The sequence below is a fragment of the Mandrillus leucophaeus genome, unplaced genomic scaffold (genome assembly GCF_000951045.1).
Source record: "Mandrillus leucophaeus isolate KB7577 unplaced genomic scaffold, Mleu.le_1.0 Scaffold444, whole genome shotgun sequence".
NCBI classification, from domain to species: Eukaryota; Metazoa; Chordata; class Mammalia; order Primates; family Cercopithecidae; genus Mandrillus; species Mandrillus leucophaeus.
The window spans coordinates 1,695,564-1,717,912 of NW_012104743.1; the positions used below are offsets into that span (position 1 = coordinate 1,695,564).

Consider the following 22,349-nt stretch of genomic DNA (forward strand, 5'->3'; position numbering starts at 1 on the left):
AGTTGATGGGTGCTGATGAGTTGATGGCTGCAGCACACCAACATGGCACAAGTATACATATGTAACAAACCTGCACATTATGCACATGTACCCTAGAACTCAAAGTATAATTAAAAAAAAAAAAAAAAAAAAGACTATTACGCTGCAGCTCAAACATAATACCAAAACCATTTGCTCAAGGAAACCTCGATGTTACTGACATTTCTTAATCCATTTATCATGGCCATGATGAAGCTGTATTTCTTGATTCTGGGTTGATTCCTTCTGACAAAGAACAATCACACAAGCAGGGCAAAAAAAGAATAAGGCAAGTCTATAAAATAAGGTGCTAATGCTATAAAACTAGAGTTGGTAAGTTTATTTAACAAATTATAGACACTACAAATCTATAGGGATATCAAGCAAACACATTTTTCCTCGTTCTGAGTATACCTCCGGTTGCTTGGTAAAGTTTAAAGTTACATAAATGATTGGTTAAAAAAAAAATCTAATTTCTCTCAAAAGAAATAAAGCTTTCATATTAATTTTAGAGTTGAAAGTAGTTTCAGCCTGTGGGATTTCCTTAATCTTATGTTTTAAAGTAGATATTAAATGAAATAAATGAAAAATGTTATAAAATAAAATCCCAATCAAATATCCCTCCAACAAATATGCACGTGGAGATGTAGACTGTCATAAACATGCATTGAATCCCACGGTCTGATTAATACACAAATGAACCAAAAAATTAAACTTGAAATCTTGATGTCCTCAAATTCCACTGTCTTAATAAAAAACTACATATTGGGCACTTACACAAACTTTGAACCACTCTTCAAAATCTGTGAAATGCCCAGGTCCATTTAGGGACTTTTGGCTTCCAGGTGTAACAAGAAACCTCAGCAATGAAATAATTTTCCCTAAACATTTTTGTGACCCAGAAAATGTAAAAAGTCATCAAACTGTCAAAACAAATTTCAATTCAAAACAAAGTCGTAGTTCTCAAGAATTTAATTTAATTAGAACCCTCAGAGCAGCTATCTGTTTTAGTTTCTGTGCTTATAGACGGTGACCTGCATGCCAAGATAGTTTTGTTGATTAAATCGCAGAGACTCCGGCTTTTCCATGAAGAACCTTCCAGCTTGGAGAGAAGGTTCCAGGTCAATGGTGACCTAGTTTCACACTGCAGAGTGTGCCACCTCTAGCAAGATTAGTTTTTTCCTTTTATTTTTTAACCTCCTGTTACAGTATTTTTACTTTACAGTTATCTTTTTTATTAAATGAGAGGCGTACAAGTTATGTGATGATATTTTAAAGTGTCTGGTGTGCTGCAATTAAAAAGCAGTTAAATATGTGTCTTGCTTTTCTCTTTAGAGCTTCCAAACTAGTTATTACTGTTTTAATTTTGCCTACTACTGAGAAGAATTCCCAGGGAACCCCTAGTTCTATAGGCTCTCTTTTCAATATGTAAGCAGCCTGGGGTTAGTAAGATACAAATTTGTATTTAACTGTGCATCACTAAGCTTGGAATGTTGAAGGTATTCTATCCTGCAAGCAGGGCAAAAGACAAGATCATTGCATCGGATTTTAGAATTTGCAATTTTACAGACCATCACAATTTCAAGAGAATATTTTAGGGACTATTTCCCAACTTAATATTTTGACAAGTAAAAGAATTTTAAAAGAACAGACTTAAACAGAAACCCCAAACTGATACCATATACTAAGCAGTCATTTCACAAAAGACCATTCATTTTAACACAAGGAGGGAAGGAAAGAAGGAAAAAGGGAGGAAAGAGGGTGGAAGAAAGAGCAGAAGGGAGAAAGAAAGAGGGAGGGGACAAAGGAGGAAGAACGAAAGAAAGAGAAAAGGGAAAAGACAGTCACTTTAACTAAGTATAGTCTTATGAAAAACTACTGTTCTTTTATTATTGGATCTTTTTCTATCTTTTTCTGTTGGACCTATACCATCAATGATATAGACTAGCACTTAGGGAACCACTCAGTGAGATCTCCATCAACCGTCTAATTTCATTTTTGTTTTTGAAAAGACAATTTGACCTGAAAATAAATGTAAAGGATGGGCTCTTTACTACTGGCCAGTTTACTTAGATTCTTCCCTTGGCTTTGACACTATTTACAGTATGACCATGAATAAGTCATTCAACTTTCAGAGACTTAAATCTACTCACTCTATAGAAACGTTATAAGCATTTATTAAATTTATTAAATCCAATATGTTAGTCACCTAAAAGACGGACAATCTGTATATTAAAATGCTTGAGATGTATTCATATTAATCAGATTTAGAGAAGTTGTGGCCAGGTGTAAAGGATGTTTGGACTGAATCCTGGCAAATGGGTAGTTAATCAGAAGGCTAAAAGAGGTGGAGGTATCACTATTCTAGGCAGAAGGAAAAGCCATGATACAGCACACAGAATTACAACTTTGGGAAACCACAAACAGTTTTTAGCTTGGCTGGAGTGTAGGGCTGAGGTCTGCAATAAAGCTGATGAAAGGTAAGCGCAGTTTGAAAGGTCTATAGAGTAACAACCTTATTTTGTGGAGAGTGGGGAACCACTGCCGGGTTTTAAACAGGGGATGATTTGACCAGATCCACAAAGGTCAAGACAAGAGGCTTGATTCATATAAGTTCCATTAGAGCAGGTACCATGGTGCTTCATTCATACTCTATCCTTAATTCACAACCACAACAAGCTCACTAATATTTACTGAGAACCTGCAAGTTCTAGGCACTAATATAAGTACTTTAAATACATTACCTCACTTATACCTCACCACAGCACTTTCAGTAAGGAACAGTTTTATTTCCTTTTATAAGGAGGGATACTAAGATTTGAGATTCTAATTACTTTGTTTATGGTCTCATAACTAGCAGGAGGAATATACAGGTCCAACTTAGACTTTAGATTCTCAAGGCCAAGTTCCTCATCATTGATTCACCTGCCTTCCTGAGCAAAAGAAGGAGCTCAATAAACACCCACTGAATGACTACACAGCTTTCATGGCCTTGATCAAAATAATTTAGGATCTTTGAGTGCTAATTTTCTCTTTCCCTCTGGCAAGTTGAATCCTAAACCACTCTGAACAGACAATAGCTATACATTTTTAAAAACCAGGCTGGGCGCAGTGGCTCACGCCTATAATCCCAGCACTTTGGGAGGCTGAGGCAGGCAGATCATGAAGTCAGGAGATCGAGACCATCCTGGCTAACACAGTGAAACTCCGTCTGTACTAAAAATACAAAAACATTAGCCAGGCATGGTGGCGGGCACCTGCAGTCCCAACTACTTGGGAGGCTGAGGCAGGAGAATGGTGTGAACCCGGGAGGTGGAGGTTGCAGTGAGCTGAGATCGCTCCACTGCACTCCAGCCTGGGCGACAGAGCGAGACTCCATCTCAAAAACAAAACAAAACAAAAAAACCCAGCTTCTCTGTATATACTAAAACTTGTTACATTTTCCCTGATACTTAATTTCAATATGCTAAATTATAGCTTAATCCACATTCCTTGTTTATTATTGGTAGAAATGAACATCTGGATACCTCCTCTTGAAAACAATGTGGGGAAGCATGAGGGTCAATAAATTTCCCCTTAATCATTTTCTCCTTCATGCTGCAAATATCAATTCCATTAGTCTTTTCATAAGCTAATCTGATTCCAAGGAAGGTGAAAAACAACTCTGAAAAATCTATTATTTATGTATCTAATGTCCTGTAATAGAATCCAGCCAATTGATTTCCCAGTTAGAGCTGAGACAATTCATCATCTAGAATGTTCATAAAAATTGTATAAGATTTAAACATATTTTACACGCATAACATATTACCTCTCTCAATCTATTTTATTCTTCTTTAAAAACGTATCATTACTTGACAGTGTGTTAAATACCTGATTGTATATTTATTGCCTGCTTTCCCCACTAGAATATAAGCACCTGAGGGTTGGCCTTAGTTTAGTTTAATCGTTTATTCACAGGACTTTGAACGTAGCCTGGAACATAGTAGGCATTCAATACATATTTATTTAATTCATTTATCTGAATCTAAATGACTATAAATGGCTGGGTAAAGAACATTGGATGATTAATCACAGACTGTGTCTTACAAGAAGGTGTTACAGTGAGATTAGTTTAGATAGGATAAAAGGGAGAGGTTGATCCATGAAGACAAACAAGATTAAAAGAGACAAATAGACTGTCAATTCCCATGACAAGGTGAGAACCCGAGAGGGAGAGATTTCAACTGAAGGAAAGTTCCAGAGGTATTATTCAAACACCTGTTAGCCAAGGAACCCCCCTATGGGACCCCCTATTCAGGAGCCCTGCTGAGGAAAGGCTAAACTGAAAGCTTTTCTGGCTTCTCTACTAAGTTGCAGAGAGCATTTACGTGGCATAAGTCATAAAAGAGGACTTTAAAAAAATAAACATAAAGGTTGTAATTATCTTACTCATTGTTTTCTACACCAGGCATTCCAATCCTTCTCTAATGGCCTATAGATAGAAGAATCTTTTAGCTCTATACTTACGGTGGAGGATAAACAGATAGCATGTTGTGGTGTTTAAGAGCCTTTGCTCTGCAATTACATTAAACTGGGTCTGGATCCTATCTAGGCTATTTGGGGAAGCTGTGACCTTAGACAAATCTCCTAACCTCTCTGGACTTCTGATTTTCATGAAAGTGAGGTCATAACCCTGTGTCACTGAGCTTTGTATAGTGAGATAATGTGTAAAAATTGCTTAAAGATCCTGGCACACAGTAAATGTTAAGTTCGTCCTCCAACTGAATTCTGAGTAGATTCCATCCTCTCCTCCTCCACTTCAAAGGACAAGATTCATAACCCTTTCTAACTATCCTCTCTGCCCTCCACAGTTATTTGGCACTTAACTGTGTGCCTCACACTGCACTAAATGCTGGGATTAATGAGATTGCAGGCACCATTCCCTCCTCCTAAGAACTGAAAAGCAGTATGGAGACAGACATGCCAACATAAGAAAACAGGAGGCACAGGGAAGTGCAGATGCCGGGGGAGCTCATACGCAAAAACAGAGGAGAGTGCTGAAGGTGTCTTGCTCTAGGGAGCCCATAAAGGGCCTCCCAGCATCTACACAATCTGAGGAGATTTCTCCTTTTGTGGATTCCAGGGCACTCTGACTCTCCCTTGGCTCCTGCTGCCCCCTCCCTCATTCCTTACACACCACCCTCTCCCCCACGTCCATGGCATTTAGGGCATTCTGTGTTGTCTATTTTGCTTACCAGTGTGCTCATTTCAACCAGGCACGCTCTTCCCCAACACACAGGATGGCTGCCTTGAAAGCAGGGCTCTCTGTTTCATTTTTCTTTCTATTCTGAGCAGCATCTTCCATGAGGCCTTCACACAGCAGGGATTGATCAGGGACTAATCAGTGTTCGGTGTTACACTGAATGATTCCCGTTGTGGGGATATTCATTCAAGAGTGGTCCTATTTCCTAACTGTCCAGCGAAAATCCTCTGTATAGAAAGACATCAGGAGCTTTTACTAATAGTCGCAGAAACTGGACCGAGATATATGAATTCCAGCTCCAGTTCCCTGAAGTGAGGAATCAATATCACATAGAACCATATGCCTTAGGGAGCAATGGTACATGCTTGGCTCCTGTGTGCACAGTTTTCTTTACTACCTCCATGCTTAATTTACAATATTTTTCAGAAGTCCTTATATGTAGTTCTTTGAATTAAGTGTAGTGAAATAAAATGATTATCACAAATATCTGAGTCTACTATTTGGCTTCATTATCTATCTTTAAGTAGGGGCTGTGGTTTTGAAGGATGTGTTTCTTATGCACCCTGTCAAACTCAAATGGTTTTATCTAACACAAACAATAATTGGAGTAGTAAAAAATTCCACTCCATTTTCTTCTATTTACCTATTAGTGCTACTCCACTAAGTTAATGTTTTTTATTCTAGCTCTAATTAACAATTCTATTTTTAAAAGAATAATAGAAGTTTAAGTATCTGAAGGATTTCAAATATCAAGTCCAGTGATTTTTCAAACTTCAGGTCATAGCCCATTAATGGACTATGAAATAAATTTAGTGAGTTGAGACTGTATTTAAAAAATGAAATAGAATGTTCCATTCTATTTCATATTCTATAGAATATTCTGTTCTATAAGTAATCAAAATAGATAGTAATAGAAATGCTTTTAAGCAATTTCATCTGCGATATATTGGTATTTGCATGTGTGTATATCAGGCGGTGTTGTAAAATGTGGTAGGCAGAATTCTAAAATGATCACCAAGATCTCCCACCCCTCTGGTGTACACGTCTGCATAACTCCGGGGTCTGGAATTTATGATGGACTTTATTCCCGCGATTAGGTTGTGTGGACCTTAAGACAGAAAATCTGGGTGATCCTGACTCAATAACATGAATTCTTTAAGAGCAGAGAATATTCTTGGTTGGTTGAGACAGAGAATCCGAATGAAAGAGATTTGATGTGAAGTTCTTTGCTTGAAGGTGGAGGGGGCCACATGACAAGAAAAGCAAGCAGCCCCTAGGAGCTGAGAGTGGTCCCTGGTTGACAGCCAGCAAGGAAATGGGTAGCTCAGCCCTACAACTGCAAGGGACTGAATTCTGCCAACAACAAGAATGAGCTTAGAAGCAATTTTTTCCCCTGGTTGAAACTCCAGATGAAAACATAGCCCAGCCAGTACCTTGACTTTATCCTTGAGACAGCCTGAGCAGAGAACCCAGTCATACCGTGTGGACTGACCTAGAGAACAGGGAGTTCATAAATCGGTGTTATTTTAAACTGCTAACGTTGTGGTAGTTTGTTTCATGGCAATAGAACACTTGTACAGTACTTTCTATGGTCAGCTGTGATAATAAAAAGAGAGTAAGATGAAAAACAACTCTGAAAGACATGATTTGGTTTATCTCTTTCATTGTACACACGTAAAAATTAAGGTCAAATGATGGTAAATAACTTGTGCCAGATTACACAGTTAGTGATGGAAGCAGGGCAGAAGATACTCTTTCCTGAACCACAGTCTGACATGGTGATTACTTTCCTTTTATCTGAAGATTCATTTATTTCACATCAATAGTGACTAGCTTTCCCCTACTTATCCTAAATCAATGGAATTTTATTATACAGCCATCCCTCCATATCTGTAGGCTCTGTATCTATGGACTCCACTAACCACTGATTCAAACTATTCCACAGCAAAAACAATGAACAGTAACAACACAATATAAAACAATACTGACTACAAATACAGTATAACAACTATTTATATAACTTTTACATTGTATTAGATATTATAAGTAACCTAAAGATGATTTCCAGTATACAGATGGATATGCATAGGTTATATGCATATCCTATGCCATTTTATATCAGGAACTTGGGCATTGCAGATTTCTGGTATCTGTGAGGGTTCTGGAACCAATCCCCTCTACTCCCTGAATACTAAAGAATAACTGTACTTCTAAGAAAATAATTCTAGAAAAGCCACTGCAGCCACTAAAAGACACTTCAATGGCTGCAACATGTTTCTAGTTATTATTTTTTATTTGAAAATCCTTTAAGCCCTAAAATTATTGCTTGAATGTCTGTAGTAACTGTAGTATAAAACTTCATTGCTAAATTTAAATGTACTTTACTTGGCCACAAGAGGGCTCCTAGAGTTTTCCAGGAGTGTAAACTCGAAACAGATATTGAAAGGTATCTTTCAATGAATGAGCATATCGGTTTGTAGACGGGTTCATTGGCAAGGCTTCCTTCAGTGAGATTCTCTGGGACTTGTGGTAAAAATATCACTCCACTATATTATCCATAAAATCTCCTCCAGCTGGCCGGGCGCGGTGGCTCACGCCTGTAATCCCAGCACTTTGGGAGGCCGAGGCGGGCAGATCAAGAGGTCAGGAGATCAAGACCATCTTGGCTAACGCAGTGAAACCCTGTTTCTACTAAAAATACAAAAAAAATAGCAGGGCGTGATGGCGGGCGCCTGTAGTCCCAGCTACTCGGGAGGCTGAGGAAGGAGAATCGCTTGAAACCGGGAGGGGGCGGTTGCAGTAAGCCGAGATCGCGCCACTGAACTCCAGCCTGGGCGACTGAGGGAGACTCCGTCTCAAACAACAACGACGACAACAACAACAACAACAACAACAAGAACAACAACAACAACAACAGCACTACAGCTTATTGTTGCACAGAGGGGATGGCAACTTTGAGAGTCAGAGAAAGCCTGATTCTGACAGGCCACAAGAGAAGGTAGATTTAATTTGCAGAGCCTGCTATCTACAGCTCATGACCCCATGTTTAAATGATCTGTGGCTGTATCCTCATCTATAAAAATAGGGTGTAACACCTACCCGTCTGAGCTGTTGTGAGGGTGAATTGAGGATAGAACCCAGGAGCTTAAATTTCCCCTGGCATATGAAATTATCAAAAAGTGAAAATTTTTATTGTTTATTACTAATACTTTTACTAAGAGACATTGAAGTACATTTGTTTTGTAAAGGGAACTTTCAATACAGGTGATTACATGGTTGCTAATATGTCAGCCTTGAAGGTAATGTTTCCAGGTCCAAATTACTAAAAGGGTTATATAGAGTATATTTAACAGTTCAGAGGTCTCTTTTAACACAATAGACATGCCACTCACATTGATTATGAAGCAAACTGTTACCAATTCAATAGAGAAGAATTCACAAGTGGTGGTATTATTTAAAATAACTCATTGATCATCTTTCTGCAATCCACCCCTTTTGAGACTTCTATTTTCTAGACTTAGCCCATTATTCATGGTGGCAAAGTTGGTTAGTATCTCTCCTTTTTTTTTTTTCTAATTTTTAAGGACCATTGAGTTTCTGGATAAGCTTTATTTGCTGAAGGAAAAAATACTAACCATGTCTTTTTAGCCAATTAGAAAAGCAATAGAAGGCGACAGACATGTTGCAGAGGAGAAGAGGATATTGGTAATTGGACAGAGTTATATAGACTTTGTGAGCTTTTCTAGTCAATTGATTTGAAGAACTGTGCTAGCATAAGTTTTAAAAATAGAAATATGTGCTTGTCTACACTTTTATTAATTCTCATTACCTGACTATGGACAATCTCACTGACACCATGCTTGCTGCCTTTCAGAAAATGAGACTTGACCGTCTGGAAAAAGGAAGCCTGAGAATGAATATATAAGAGGACATAAAATGGTGGGAAGAGAAAGCATGGTTTTAGAAGCCAAATTCTGAAATAAGGCTAGCCCTACATGGAGGCATTTCTTCAGCTTGAAGGAAGGAATTTAACCCAAAGACACTGGAAAATGACTTGACAAAGTCACACAGGAAATTGGTATAGGAATTAGAACTAGAAATCTGGTCTCCTGATGATCATTTCTAGGAATGGCTACTAAAATATCAAAGAAAAAGATTTAAATAATCTTAAAATAAACATTCTCATATTGGGGTGGTGAGGATGGTTAATTTTGAAGAAAACAGGCCCTCTTTGATGTAACACTGGTTAACCCATTAAGCCACAGTCTCTACTATTACCGCTTTTGGATGTGACTGAATCTCTCCAAATTGAAGTAATAAGCAAGGCCAAAGCAGCCATTCTCTTTTTGGGTGGATTTGTCTCCCCTACTCATCATTCTTTGCCATGTATTAGATGTTTAGTAACTTTTGTCTCAGATAGATTTAAGACACTAAAAGCTGCTAGTGTTCATTACAAAGCAAGGCCAAAGACATGCTGGGCTAATATGGTACACAAAAGTTGGTAATTTGATTTGTTTGGACTGATTGCCTACAACTCTCTGATTAAATGTTAAAGTACAAAATTACAGGATATTATTATATCTGGGGGGAAATAATGTAATGCCTGCAAAACCCAAGCCATATCCTATTACTCTTCCCTATGAAGGGCCTGGATACCATTCAATTTTTCCAAAGGAAAGCAAGGTGAAAGGTCAAAATAGACCCACAATGTAATCTGTCCTCTCTCAGAATGTAATAACTTTACTTTCTTACTGGCTTTGTTAGTTACAGGCTGACATCAACCACAGTCTTAACAACCCGACAGAACAGGTTCAGAGACCTGGGAGCCTGAAGGGAAAATGAAATAAAACAAAAACCAAAAAACAAGAAAGGCACTGGCTGAACAATGACTGAAATGAAAATAGTAGCACACAAAGTTAAAAACTGAAAAACCTAAGAAGGTTTTTCTACACATATGTAGTACATGTGTATGTATATGTATGTATATGTATATTTACTTCCCTTAGGTTAGGATATAGAAGGTCCTCAAGCCTGTTTTATTTAACTTTGCTGAAAGTTTTTCAGTAGTTTTCCATCCTTATGTTCAGACCACATAAGAAAATGTCCAAATACATCATCAGAAAGATTTACATGTTTTATAACAAGGAGCCATTGAACTAAACAGACCCAGAAATTCTCAATGCCATTTAGGTAGATTTCATCTATTCACTCGTGTAAAACATCTGGTGCTCACCAATTGTGTAGAACCTCTTCAGTTCGCTCCTTCTGGAAGGATGTTTCTGAGTATTTGCTGCATTGTTCTGCTCTTCTTCAATGATGGGGGTCTTGGGTGCAGGGGGCTTACTGGCTTGTGGTGTTTGCTTTCCTGCACCAGCCAAAGGGTTGAACCCCGGAGCATTAATATCCACCGACTGGGACTTTTTCTTCAGCCTACAAGTAAAGAAGACCACATGCTGTGAATCCCGATTCTATATACACATATGTTCCATGTGTATCACATTTTTTTCAACAATTGAGTTATATTTAGCCTTGAGATAGAACCACATCTATTCAGAAATGACAGACATTCCCTACAGTATTTTAAGAAAAATTCTACAAATATTTTTGAAACTAGAAGGAAAAATATCTTCTGCCTAATCATTTTGAAAGATTTCATTAAAATATAATGTGATAAAGAACTGTTAATTTTTCTCATAACCAATTAAAATATAGTGTCAAAAATAATGGATTTGACTATAGTATTTAGTTCTGAAAGGAATTTTTTAATACTACAGTGAAACATTAGTTAAAAATAAATGTTAACTCCAAAAAGAATAATAAAATCATTTTTTAACCAGAGGCTGCCAGGGTTTTTCTGCTTAATCTATAACAGCATCTCAGCTGTAAAAATGATAGAATTCATGTTATTTTACTATGCATTCTCAATAACAATAAATGTGTTGCTCACTTCTACATTTTAGACAGCTGACATAAGGCCTAACACAGAAAGCAAAAAGCTATCCAGGAAATATTTCCCTGCTCATGCATATTTCATTTGGCATAAAAATCATTGTAAATGATGCTGAGTTAACTTCAAACATTTCAAGCTACACAACTAATGGAATTAAACCCTAAGTCCAATTTACTATTGGCCCTTGGTACTTCTGGAGGCTAATGTTAAGTGTCATTCTTCAAGTCTTCATTCCCTCTAAACAAGATGGTGGCAATTTTCTTTATTATTTCTGATAACCACACCTGAACCCTTGCAATTTCCTAAAAGTTTCATACTTCTTCGCACCTTCAAATTTTATTTAGGTTTTTCTAGTACATTGGCTTCCCTTTTCTGCCTTACTTGCAGACCCTGTTCATGCTTGTTAGACATAGCTTCAACGTAACATCTGAGAAGCTTCCCATGACGTGGACCTTGGTAGCCTCACACCATTCAGCATGGAGGGTTATTCATACTTAACCCACAATTAGCGTCTATTGAACTGAATTTTCCACAGCAAAAGCTTTGTAAAGGGAACACAATCTATCAATTAGTAAAAGAGTCATTAATGAAAGCAATGTTTACTAAAGTTTAGTCATTAAATTATGACCTATATGATTTCTACCTTATCCATATATGACCTATATTATCTTAATATCCATGAAAATAGATTCACGTAACTCAAATTGGCAACAAATATATTTTAAAGTGTTCCACAGCACTAGTCCTGAGGAATACAAATTATAACTACATTGCACTCATACCACACCCATCACAGTGGCTAAAATGTAAAAGACATGATACAAAGTGCAGTGATGAGAAGTGATTGGAATTCTGCTGCCCTGCTGGTGATGGTGCACATTGGTAAGTCCACTTTGGAAAAATGTCTGGCAATACCTAATGAAGTTCAAGGCATGCATTTTTATGTGTTAACCAAAAGATACATTCAAGGATGTTCATCTCAGCGTGATTTGTAATACACAAAAATTGAAAAAAAATCTCAAATGTCTATCAACAGTAGCATAGAATTTTATACAGCAATGGAAATGCATGAACTATGACTATTAGCAGCAACAAGAATGATTTTCATAAAGATAGTTTTGAGCAAAGAATCCAGACATGAAAGAGTACATGCCCTATGACTCTATGTGTATTAAGTCCAAACACAAGCAGTACTATCTATGATATTAAAATGGTAGGCTAAACATTGGGGAGTTATTACATTGATGACAACATGAAGGGGTTTATGGGATTCTGGTAATGTTTTGTTTCCTGATCTGGGCATTGAGTACCAGGATGTATTTACTTTGTGAACATTTAACCATCTATGATTTTTGGATTTTTCTGGGTATATGTTATACTTCAATAAAACATTTTCATGAGAAATTGACTTTTACCTTATGGTAATCGCTTCTTAACTGCAGGGAATATATTTCAAAACTTCCAGTAGATGCTTGAAACCACAGATAGTAACAAGCCCTATACAGTACACACCATGTTTTTTTCAATACATGCATAACTATGATAAAGTTTAATTTATAAATTAGGCACAGTAAGGGATTAACAATAACACAGAACAACTATAACAATATACTGTAATCAAAGTTACATGAATGAGGTCTCTCTCTTTCTCTCTCTTAAAATATCATATCGTACTGTATTGCAGGTAACTGAAACTGCAGAAAACAAAACTGTGGATAAGGGGGTACTACTGTATTCATTTACAATGAAGATTATATATGGTGCCAATGGCTACCTGCCTCAAAAAGGTGACAATAAAAATAGACTGAAGCACTTTTCATTCCAGCCTCCTAAACACTGACAGAGTAGAGTGACATTTAATGAATAACCCTTTTTTCCCCCACTGGGAATGACTATACTCCCTATCCAGCACCCTACTTCTCATGAGCTGAAATGAACAGTTAATTCATTCCTGGAATGGCTACTCACCACCCCATACTGTTCTGGGCACCAGGGATACACAGTGAACAACACAGGCAAAACAATTGCCATCCTGGAGCCCTTATTCTTATGGAGGGAGACAGGTGATAAGTAAACAAGCCAATATATAACAAATTAGGTGGCAAAAAAATGCAGTGGATTTTTAAAATCAAGCACAGTAAAAGACATAGGGAATGAAGGTATGCATTTGTACTGCTATGTATGGGAGAGCCAAGTAGGACACATGGACCATTGGACTTTTGAGAAGAGATTGAAGGAAGAAGCCATGATCATAACTGAGGGAGCAGTTATGAGGGAGCAGCAGTTCAGGAAATAGACTTGTATGTTACATTAGTGGAGCAGGGAGGCCACGATGGCTGGAACAGAGAAAAAGAGGGGGTGAGAAGCTGGAGATGAAGTCAAACAAGATGGTGCTGGGGGCAGGGGAGTGAGGCCAGATCATATAGTGCTTCAAGATTGTTAAATGAGGCCAAGAGAGGATTTGAGCAAAGGAGTCATCACATGGTAAAAGAATCGCTCTGAGCTGCTTTGTGGAAATTAGGGTGAAAGCTGTATCTCACAGTTAAGCAAGCTGAATGGAATCCTTCAAGGAGTAGTAACCAAAAAACACCTGTGGCATTATATACTTGAGGAAACATGGATTTACACTGTATAGATTTATCTACTTTTTCCTAATGCCTTGTTCTTCCCAATAACACCAATCTTATCTTAGGTGTTTGTAGACTACAGTTAAAAGCTACAGAAGTACTATATGTACCTAAGAAGGCATTAAGATTAATTTAAAAAAAAACAGTTTAAGAAATAAGTTGCATGTATACACAATGGAATACTACTGAACTTGAAAAAAAATCCTGTCATTTGCAACATGAATGAACTTGGAACACGTTAAATGAAATAAGCCAGGCACAGAAAGACAAATACCACACGATGAGACTTATATGGAATCTAAAATAGTTCAACTCAGAAACAGAGTAGAAGGGTATAAGGAGTTTAGATGAGTACAATGTTGATCAAAGGATATAAAATTTTATCAGGAGAAATAAATTCAAGAGATCTACTATACAACATGGGTGACCATAGTAAATACCCATGTATTGTATTTTGAAAATTTCTGAGAATAAGTTTTAAGCATTGTCACAACAAAAAATAAATATGTGAGGTGATGCATATGTTAATTAGATTAAGCCATTGCACAGCATATACATATTTCAAAACATCATTTTGCACACTATAAATGTATATAATTTTTATTTTTCAATTCATAAAAAAGAAGATAAATAAGCCGTAGATCACCAAGGCAACAAGGTTTATTTGGACTAGCATGGCTTTTCAGGAGAGCACACTTATACACACCACGACTTAGACGGCACTCACAGTATTATGTTGAACCCTAGGAAATCACTAATATTCAACCATTTCTGACATACAAAATGTCAATATTCTATAGTTGATCCTATAAATTTTATTTTAAAATTAAATTTGAGTTTCAATATAAAGCAAGTTATTTTGGGGGAAGGCAGTTTCAGAGAAGTAGAGATTTAGAGGAAAGGTGTTAAATTATACAAAAAGCCAGTTGCTCTTTAGTTCTGAGCAATAATTATTATCATTATTAACAATTATTTACATTTTATAAATATGTTTTACTTTCAATTCACATAGCAGATTATTTTATCACCAGAAACTGTTTATATTTTACATTGGCCCATTTTAGAATTGATCTAAAGTCTCATATTGGCTTATAGGATGGCTTATATTTGATAAAGGGATAGATACTATAATTGATGATGTTCTACCGACACTACAAAATATGTAAGCATCTCACTGCCCTTTTTATATTCTCCTTAGAATGAGCAAAGGACATGGCACTGAACTCCAGATGGCCAGAGACAAACAGAAAATGACACTGTTATTCCCCTTCTTCTTTCTCCCCCTCCTCACCAAACACTCTTCCCAACCAAGATTTGAAGGGCATCACGTTTTTGTTCTAAGTTTAGAACACTGCTAGTAGGTTTTCTGGCTTGCATAAGATGAGACTTCCATTTTCACGTTCTTAGAAAGCAGAACTGTGTGGGTAACTGAGTAACTGGCTAACAATTCTAAAATGAGTATTGTGGTTGACAAGGAAACCTGTTAAATGCTACCTTCAATTTCCAAATTTCATGAAAGGGGAAGTCTTGTTAAATTTTTAACAAGGTTCTTAATTAAATGCGTTAAACAAATGTAAATATGGCATAATGGAATATGTAGGTGTGCTGCATGAGATAAAGTACCCTATTTGATAATAAATGAAACATTAAAATGAAGACAAAAATAAGCTCTTAATAGGTACTGAGAGGTTCTTTGTTGAATGTGCTTTGTATTCCCAAAGGAAAATGGGTGCTGACACCTTAGACAAAGGCTAGGAAATAAGGAAAAGAAGCCATCTTTCTTGGCATGGCCCCTATAAGCAGACGGTCTGGTTTGTCTTAGCTTTTGCTTTTTCTTGTCCCTCTGCTTTTGAGAGGAAAAGAACTATCCTATTCCTCCGCACATGTATTCCAATGCCTTCCTTCAGCATAGTAACAATGTTGGGTGCTTTTCTGAGACTCACTCTCCTCATCTATAAAATGGGTATAAAATATAGCTGAAAGGTTCTAAGAATCAATAAACACCATATGTGAAAGTGCCTAGCATAGCATCTACACAGGAAGCTCTCTACAAATGCAAGTTCCAATCATTTTGTAAGACTATGTAAGATGCTGTAACTGTGTTCTGCACAATTCCCAGGGATGCTGAGGAAATTATATCCACTTCTCAGGCTCCTTTCCTCCTGTACCACTTTCGATAAACACTGAGCCTGCAGGGACTGCACTACATTTTGAAGGAGGCTTGACTCATTCTGGAGTGTGGGTTTTGAGGGAAGAGTGAAGGATAACAAGAGAACTAACTGAATACGAGTTCCTTATGTGGTATGCAATGTGATATTTCTTGCGTGACAGTCCCCAAATCTTTCAGAAAATAACTAAACCCATCGGATAAATCACCTGTGTGTGTGTGTGTGTGTATGTATGTGTGTATATATATATATACGTGTGTATATATATATACGTGTGTGTATATATATACGTGTGTATATATATGTGTATATATATACGTGTGTGTGTGTGTGTGTGTATATACATACTCCTCGCATATTTGACCTAAGACAGCAAACTCAGGAGCATAGATGGAGACCAGAGAATCATGAAGAAATAAGGAAAAGAAGTGGCAATGCAATTTGAGGAGGGCTCTTGACTTTCCTACTCTATAAAAATAGGGTTCAATACCATTTCAACCAGTTCTCCAAGGAGCAGGAAAGGCCTGGTAGGTTGATAATGAAATCCGAAGTCACAGAAACTAGTGAAAAAAAAAAACTGGCAGAAAATATCCAAAACTCATCAATTTTAATGGAATGATTCTTATAGTAATTAGCTATATTTTACTCTTGCATAATTTATTTCTATTTTACTAGAAGCATAGGAAATCTAACACTCATTTTCTAAATCACTTTTTGAGTAGGATAAATGCACTTTTTGGCTTAAATGAATGAACATACATCCCAAAGCCCAGGGCTTAGGGCAACAGTGACTGAATGTGGCTTTACACTGCTCACTGTGGAGGGTTTCTCTCAATATCTGGGTCAATTCTCTATTTCAATAGCTTTCGTTGTGGAGAATCTTTCTTCAAGCTTCTTCACTTTTAACCCTTATAAACCATTATTTATCACTTGTCATACTGTTTTTGTCTTATCTTCCCTTTTCCTCTCACATCTGTGGGGTTTTCACTTTCCTACTATCTCCACCCTTCTATCATCATCCCCTCACGTCATAACCAAGGAATGCTTTTCATCTTTCTACATCTATCATGCTCTGCATCCCTTAATAGTTTTGTAATCTTGTCTAAATACTGCATGATACAACTCTATCTTGAGCCTAAACGACATCATGATATGACTGAAATGCATAAGAAAAATATGTTTTTATTTAATTGAGTTCTTCACTGGAATCACCTCTCCCATCAAGTGGAATTCAAATTGTGCCTGGATTATAACTAGTTGGATATGTTCCTGAGTTCTGTAGTTGTCTGGGGAAAAAAAAAAAAAAAAAAAAACCAGATCTTCTACTATCCATTTACTATAGTCCTAAGATATTGGTGGTAATAGTAGCAACAGTTGAGAAAACCCACTATAGCATATGGGAATATTCCCTAGGCCTTAGGAATTTAAAGCAGTATAAATTTAGCATATAAAAGTCACATTTCCATATATTCCACTGTGTACCTTGAGAATAACAGAATGGCATTTAAGACTATGGACATGGGGACTGGATTATCTGGAACTGATTCCATAATGTGGCATTTACTAACTGTGTGACCTTGGGCAACTGGGCAATTTTCTTAACATTTCCTTGCCTCCATTTTCTCATCTGTAAAATGGGAATATTAACAATATCTGTCATAAAATTGACATGAAGATTAGACTAATATTTGAAAAAGTACTTAGATTTGGCATAAGTATTGTATAAATGTTTGCTTTAAAAAAACAAACATGAACATTCATTGAGCATTTATAATGTATCAGGTACGAGGCCACATGTTATACATGCAATATTTCATTCATTGGTCACAACAAGCTTGTGAGGTAGGTAGCATATGTCCTATTGGTAGAGGTAACAACCGAGGCTTAAAGAAAGTAATGGAACAGAAATTAGAAAAGCTGAAATACAACCAGGGCATTCTGAACCAAAGGCTACACTCTGGAATTAGGAGGCAGAGATAAACTTCAGCTCTTACACTTGGGCAAGGACCTGGACTATCTAAGTCTTATCTTTAACAGTGGTATTCACGCTATATCTGCCTGCTGTACCTAAGAAAGCTATTGTAAACATAAAATGTGTTCATTTCTATTACAGCAGTGTATAAAATTCCACAGAAATCTATATGCTAGTAGTAGCTATACACATTGTCACTTTGCCCTATTCATTTGTTGTATGTTCACACAAGTGTGTGTGTGTGTGTGTGTCTGTGTGTGTGTAAGAGTGTGTGTGTGGGGGGGGGTGTATGAAGGTATGCGAATGACTGTGCCCCAAAGGCCCAACACTTGTAGTCCTTTCCAGTAATTTCCAGCAAGAAGACCATCTGTGGTTTGCACATCTTGTTACTGTTAGGGAAGCTGTCTCTTTGCTTCCTAAAAGAGCTAATGTAAGAATATTATTTAAAGTAGGAAAGCTGCTGAGAATGCAGGTTTTCCAAGTTGGATACTGTGGCTGCTGCAAAAGTCTCAAGTTACTCAAAAATAAGCTTTGGGGAGCAAATGCATAAAGAATTTTTACATTGCAAAATTAAGGGTTTTTGTTACCCCTCCTATAGAGTCTGACTAGAAATCAGCAGCTAAAAACAAACCATAAAATCAGCAAAACCCAAGCATATTCAGAAACTCAACCACAGAAGAAATGACAGATTGGAGACTTATGCTTCAAAAGAAGAAAACAATTCCTTGGGGGTATAGAATACTCCAATTCTAGCCCACTCAGTAATTGCAGTGGCCATACTATTCTTTGTGCCCTTAAAGAGGAAGATTAAGACAGAAAGTCTCATTAATGTGGAATCGGGAATTACACAATTTACTTTTACAATTGCAAACCAAAGCAAAAATACTTCAACAGAAGTATCCCTTGGGAATTCAAATTGGTGTTGGAACAGTTAATGGGATGCTGAAACTAGATAGTTTGTTATAACAAGATGTATTTCTAACCCTGTATTCATTCTAAGAAATTTAAGGTTTCCTATCTTGGAAATTCATAGAAAAGAAAATTTAAGAATTAAGCCGCAGGTGCAAAGACATGCAGAAATGGTTTGCTAGAAATTCTAGCAAAAACAAGAAATTCTCTCATTAAATGCAGTTGAAATTAACTCTGTGGAGGGCTAGGCCAGTATAAATAATAATAATTATATAGAAGCATACATAGATTCACTGCTATTATACCTAATTTTATGCTATGAATACTAGAAATTAAACCCCAAACTAATTCTGCCTCTTCAGAGTTTAATAAACCCTAACATAAAAGTTAGCATTTCTTACTGACCTTTAATGAAAAGGACATCTAAATCCTCTAAGTTTGCCAGCTGGTTTATTTATATTTCAATTCTTGCATCAGCTCAGAGAAAGAAGTAATATGAGAGAAGCATTTTCTATTAGAAGTGAACACCACCAGATCAACTTAATTACTACATTCATGGAAATTCTAGTCTGTTCATCATTTCATTCCTAGCATTTAGCATAGAGCTAGTCATAGGGTAGGCACTTAGGAAATAAATTGTTGAATGAATCAATGGTTTCATTACGGGGGAAAAAACCACAAGAAAGCAAGCAAGTCTACATTTAAAAACCTATGAAAATAAACTAAAAAAAGAGTTGTGATATGTGATAGCAGATATAATGATTAAATTAATGCATCCACATAACAGCCTCCTTCCTATCCCATTTTAAGAATATGTGTTGGGGCCGGGTGCAGTGGCTTACATCTGTAATTCCAGCACTTTGGGAGGCTGAGGCCGGCAGATCACTTGAGGTCAGGAGTTCACGACCAGCATGGCCAACATGGTAAAATCCCATCTCTACTAAAAATATAAAAATTAGCCGGGCGTGGTGGTGTGCACCTGTAGTCCCAGCTACTCAGGAAGGAGAACTGCTTGAATCCAGGAGGCGGAGGCTGCGGTGAGCCGAGATCTCACCACTGCACTCCAGCCTGGGCAACAGAGCAAGACTCTGATTAAAGAAAAAAAAAAAAAGAATATTTGTTGGAGCTTAGATAAAAGAAGGAGTTTCTTCTCCACCATTAATAGTATGATAAATCCAAATAATACCTCAATTTTTTATTCACTAAGTCATTTTATAATTTCTAAATAAACACTCCACAGTTTTGATAAATCGATATCATTATGCAAACATTTTCCATAGTGCCCTGGTGGACAAAACAGGGCAAGGGCTCTAAAATCAAAGATCTAGATTTAAGTCCAGGATCTAGTGCTTTCAACAACCTAGTAATAAGATATTTTAATTTTATTGATTAGAAATATGTAGCATGTGTTCTTGGAGCAATCTTTAAGAATTCTGCATATCACCTTTCTACTATAAATTTTCAAATACTGAGTTAATAGCAGCAAAATGTGTATGGGTTTTACCCTATGTACTTTCTGATTATGTCACTATATCACAAGCGTTCACTTTGGAATTACACAAATTTCCAATTTCAGTTTTTGCCTTGGAACTTCAAAGTCTTTCAACTGGAAAAGGCTGAAAGTAGGAACATATTATGTAAATCCAAAGATTAGGGCTTGAAGGATTTGGAAGTCAAATTCTTGTAAATGTTAAACAGTCTTTTGCAGTAACTTGCAGAGATGAAATTTAATTTCATTACCTTTGATGGAGTGATTTGTAACACGCTATTGCCACATCGATTTCATTCTGTTTATTCATTTTAGGAAGAAGGAATCAGAATAAATAAGACTATTTTAAGACTTTAGGCTTTTATCCAACATTGCTGATTAAAGAAACCTATTTTTAACAAGGCCTATTACAAACTATCTCTATAAAGCATATGGACAAGCTGATTAAAATGTAGTTTTGCTTATGCACAACATAAGGCAACTCCAAACTTAATCAAGATAGCTTCTGCAGGTAATAATAATCTGGGCCAAAGCCCAGTGGTTTATAGTTAAAATGACAATGTAGTCCAACAATCTACCATCTTAAATTTCCCAAAAAGAAGACACAAAAGACAGGAAAAGAAGGTATAGAAAATATGTTTCTTAGCTACATTTTAATTCAGGAATTGGATGGAAAACACTCTAGGTAACCCATTGTTTCTTGACTTCTTCAAACTAAATCATCCTATTGATGAATATAAAACATTCTTAAGTCATTATAAATGTTTTAAATAAAAATGACATTTTGTGGTTTTTTAAAAATGTACAATTGCATTACTGATTATTGTTGATTGAAATGATTTCTTTTGAAAACTGCCCTATCTAAATTCAGATTAGCTACCCTAGACAGGGCATGCCATGTCCTCTTCCTGAGTTTGAGAATCAATGGGTGTATCTGTTCTAGTTTTCTTCTGCTTAGACGATAGTGTCTTCACACATGAAAGCTATGTAGTGCTCCCAATACAACCAAGTTGGATTTCAAACTTTATTCAGAAAAAAAAATCATAAAATCTTAAAAATTACATTACAGAAATCACTTTTCTTCTTCTCAGCAGCGACTCCATAAACATTATCTTTCCCCATTACTTTAAAACTTTTCTTTCTATTACAGAAGAGGACATGATCCTCTTCTTGCCGAAGCCAATCTCTCCACATGTTCTCTAAACCTAATTGCATCCTCTCTTTACACTAGGGGTTTTAATGTTCTAACCACTCTCTTCCCTCTATAAGTCCTGAACTAACTGAGAAATAGACACAGGGGGCAAGGACCCCACCCCAAGCTGGCACTTGGAGAAGCAGTGTCCCGGTGAGATTGCCCCAGGGGCAGCAGGAGTTAAGATGGACATGCCGAGGGTCATCAGGTCCCAAAGGGAGAAGCCAGAGGAGGCTGGGTCATGCAGCCAGAGTCCTTCCTTTTCACAGCCTCAGAAGTCACTCTTCTTCCTTTGGGGAGGCATGAGTTGGGGAGAATGAAAGAAAAGCCAACATTCTCTTTGAAATCCTTCAGAAAAGAAGAATATTCCTATTTTATGCACAAAGGAAGGGATGCAGGGAAGGCATAAAAACTTCCTCTACACTCTCTTTTCAAGGCTTTACTCTGAGGTGATCTCTCTTATCCCGTTCATTCCCTCCCTGCTCACTTATTCCTACCAGCATTCACCCAGCGCAAACACTTCACATCACTTCAAGTCTGTTTCTCTGTAAGGCCACCCTTCCCTTCCTCTGAATTCTTCTCTCCTTCCCAGCACACAGCTTCATCTCCCATTCCCTGCACAACCCTCTCCAAAATACTGCTTTGTACTCACTGCTTTCACAAAACAACTCAGGTTTCCCTAACTTCATGTAGTCAATTTCAGAGGGTACTTTTCAGCTTTTATTTTTCTCAGTCTTTTACTTGCTGGGCGTATTTGTAGAAGAGAATGGCACAAGGGT

The 22,349-nt window shown here is 37.0% G+C and overlaps 1 protein-coding gene across 3 annotated transcripts in view; it reads right to left on the reverse strand.

Moving 5' to 3' along the window:
- The window catches only part of OXR1 (oxidation resistance 1), a 397,473-nt gene that overhangs the window by 229,418 nt on the left and 145,706 nt on the right, over positions 1-22,349 (reverse strand). For all 3 annotated transcript variants that reach the window (XM_011994177.1, XM_011994176.1, XM_011994175.1), the window contains exon 2: positions 10,497-10,693. In XM_011994177.1, the coding sequence (XP_011849567.1) occupies positions 10,497-10,693 (197 nt within the window). The remainder of the gene's footprint in view (positions 1-10,496; positions 10,694-22,349) is intronic.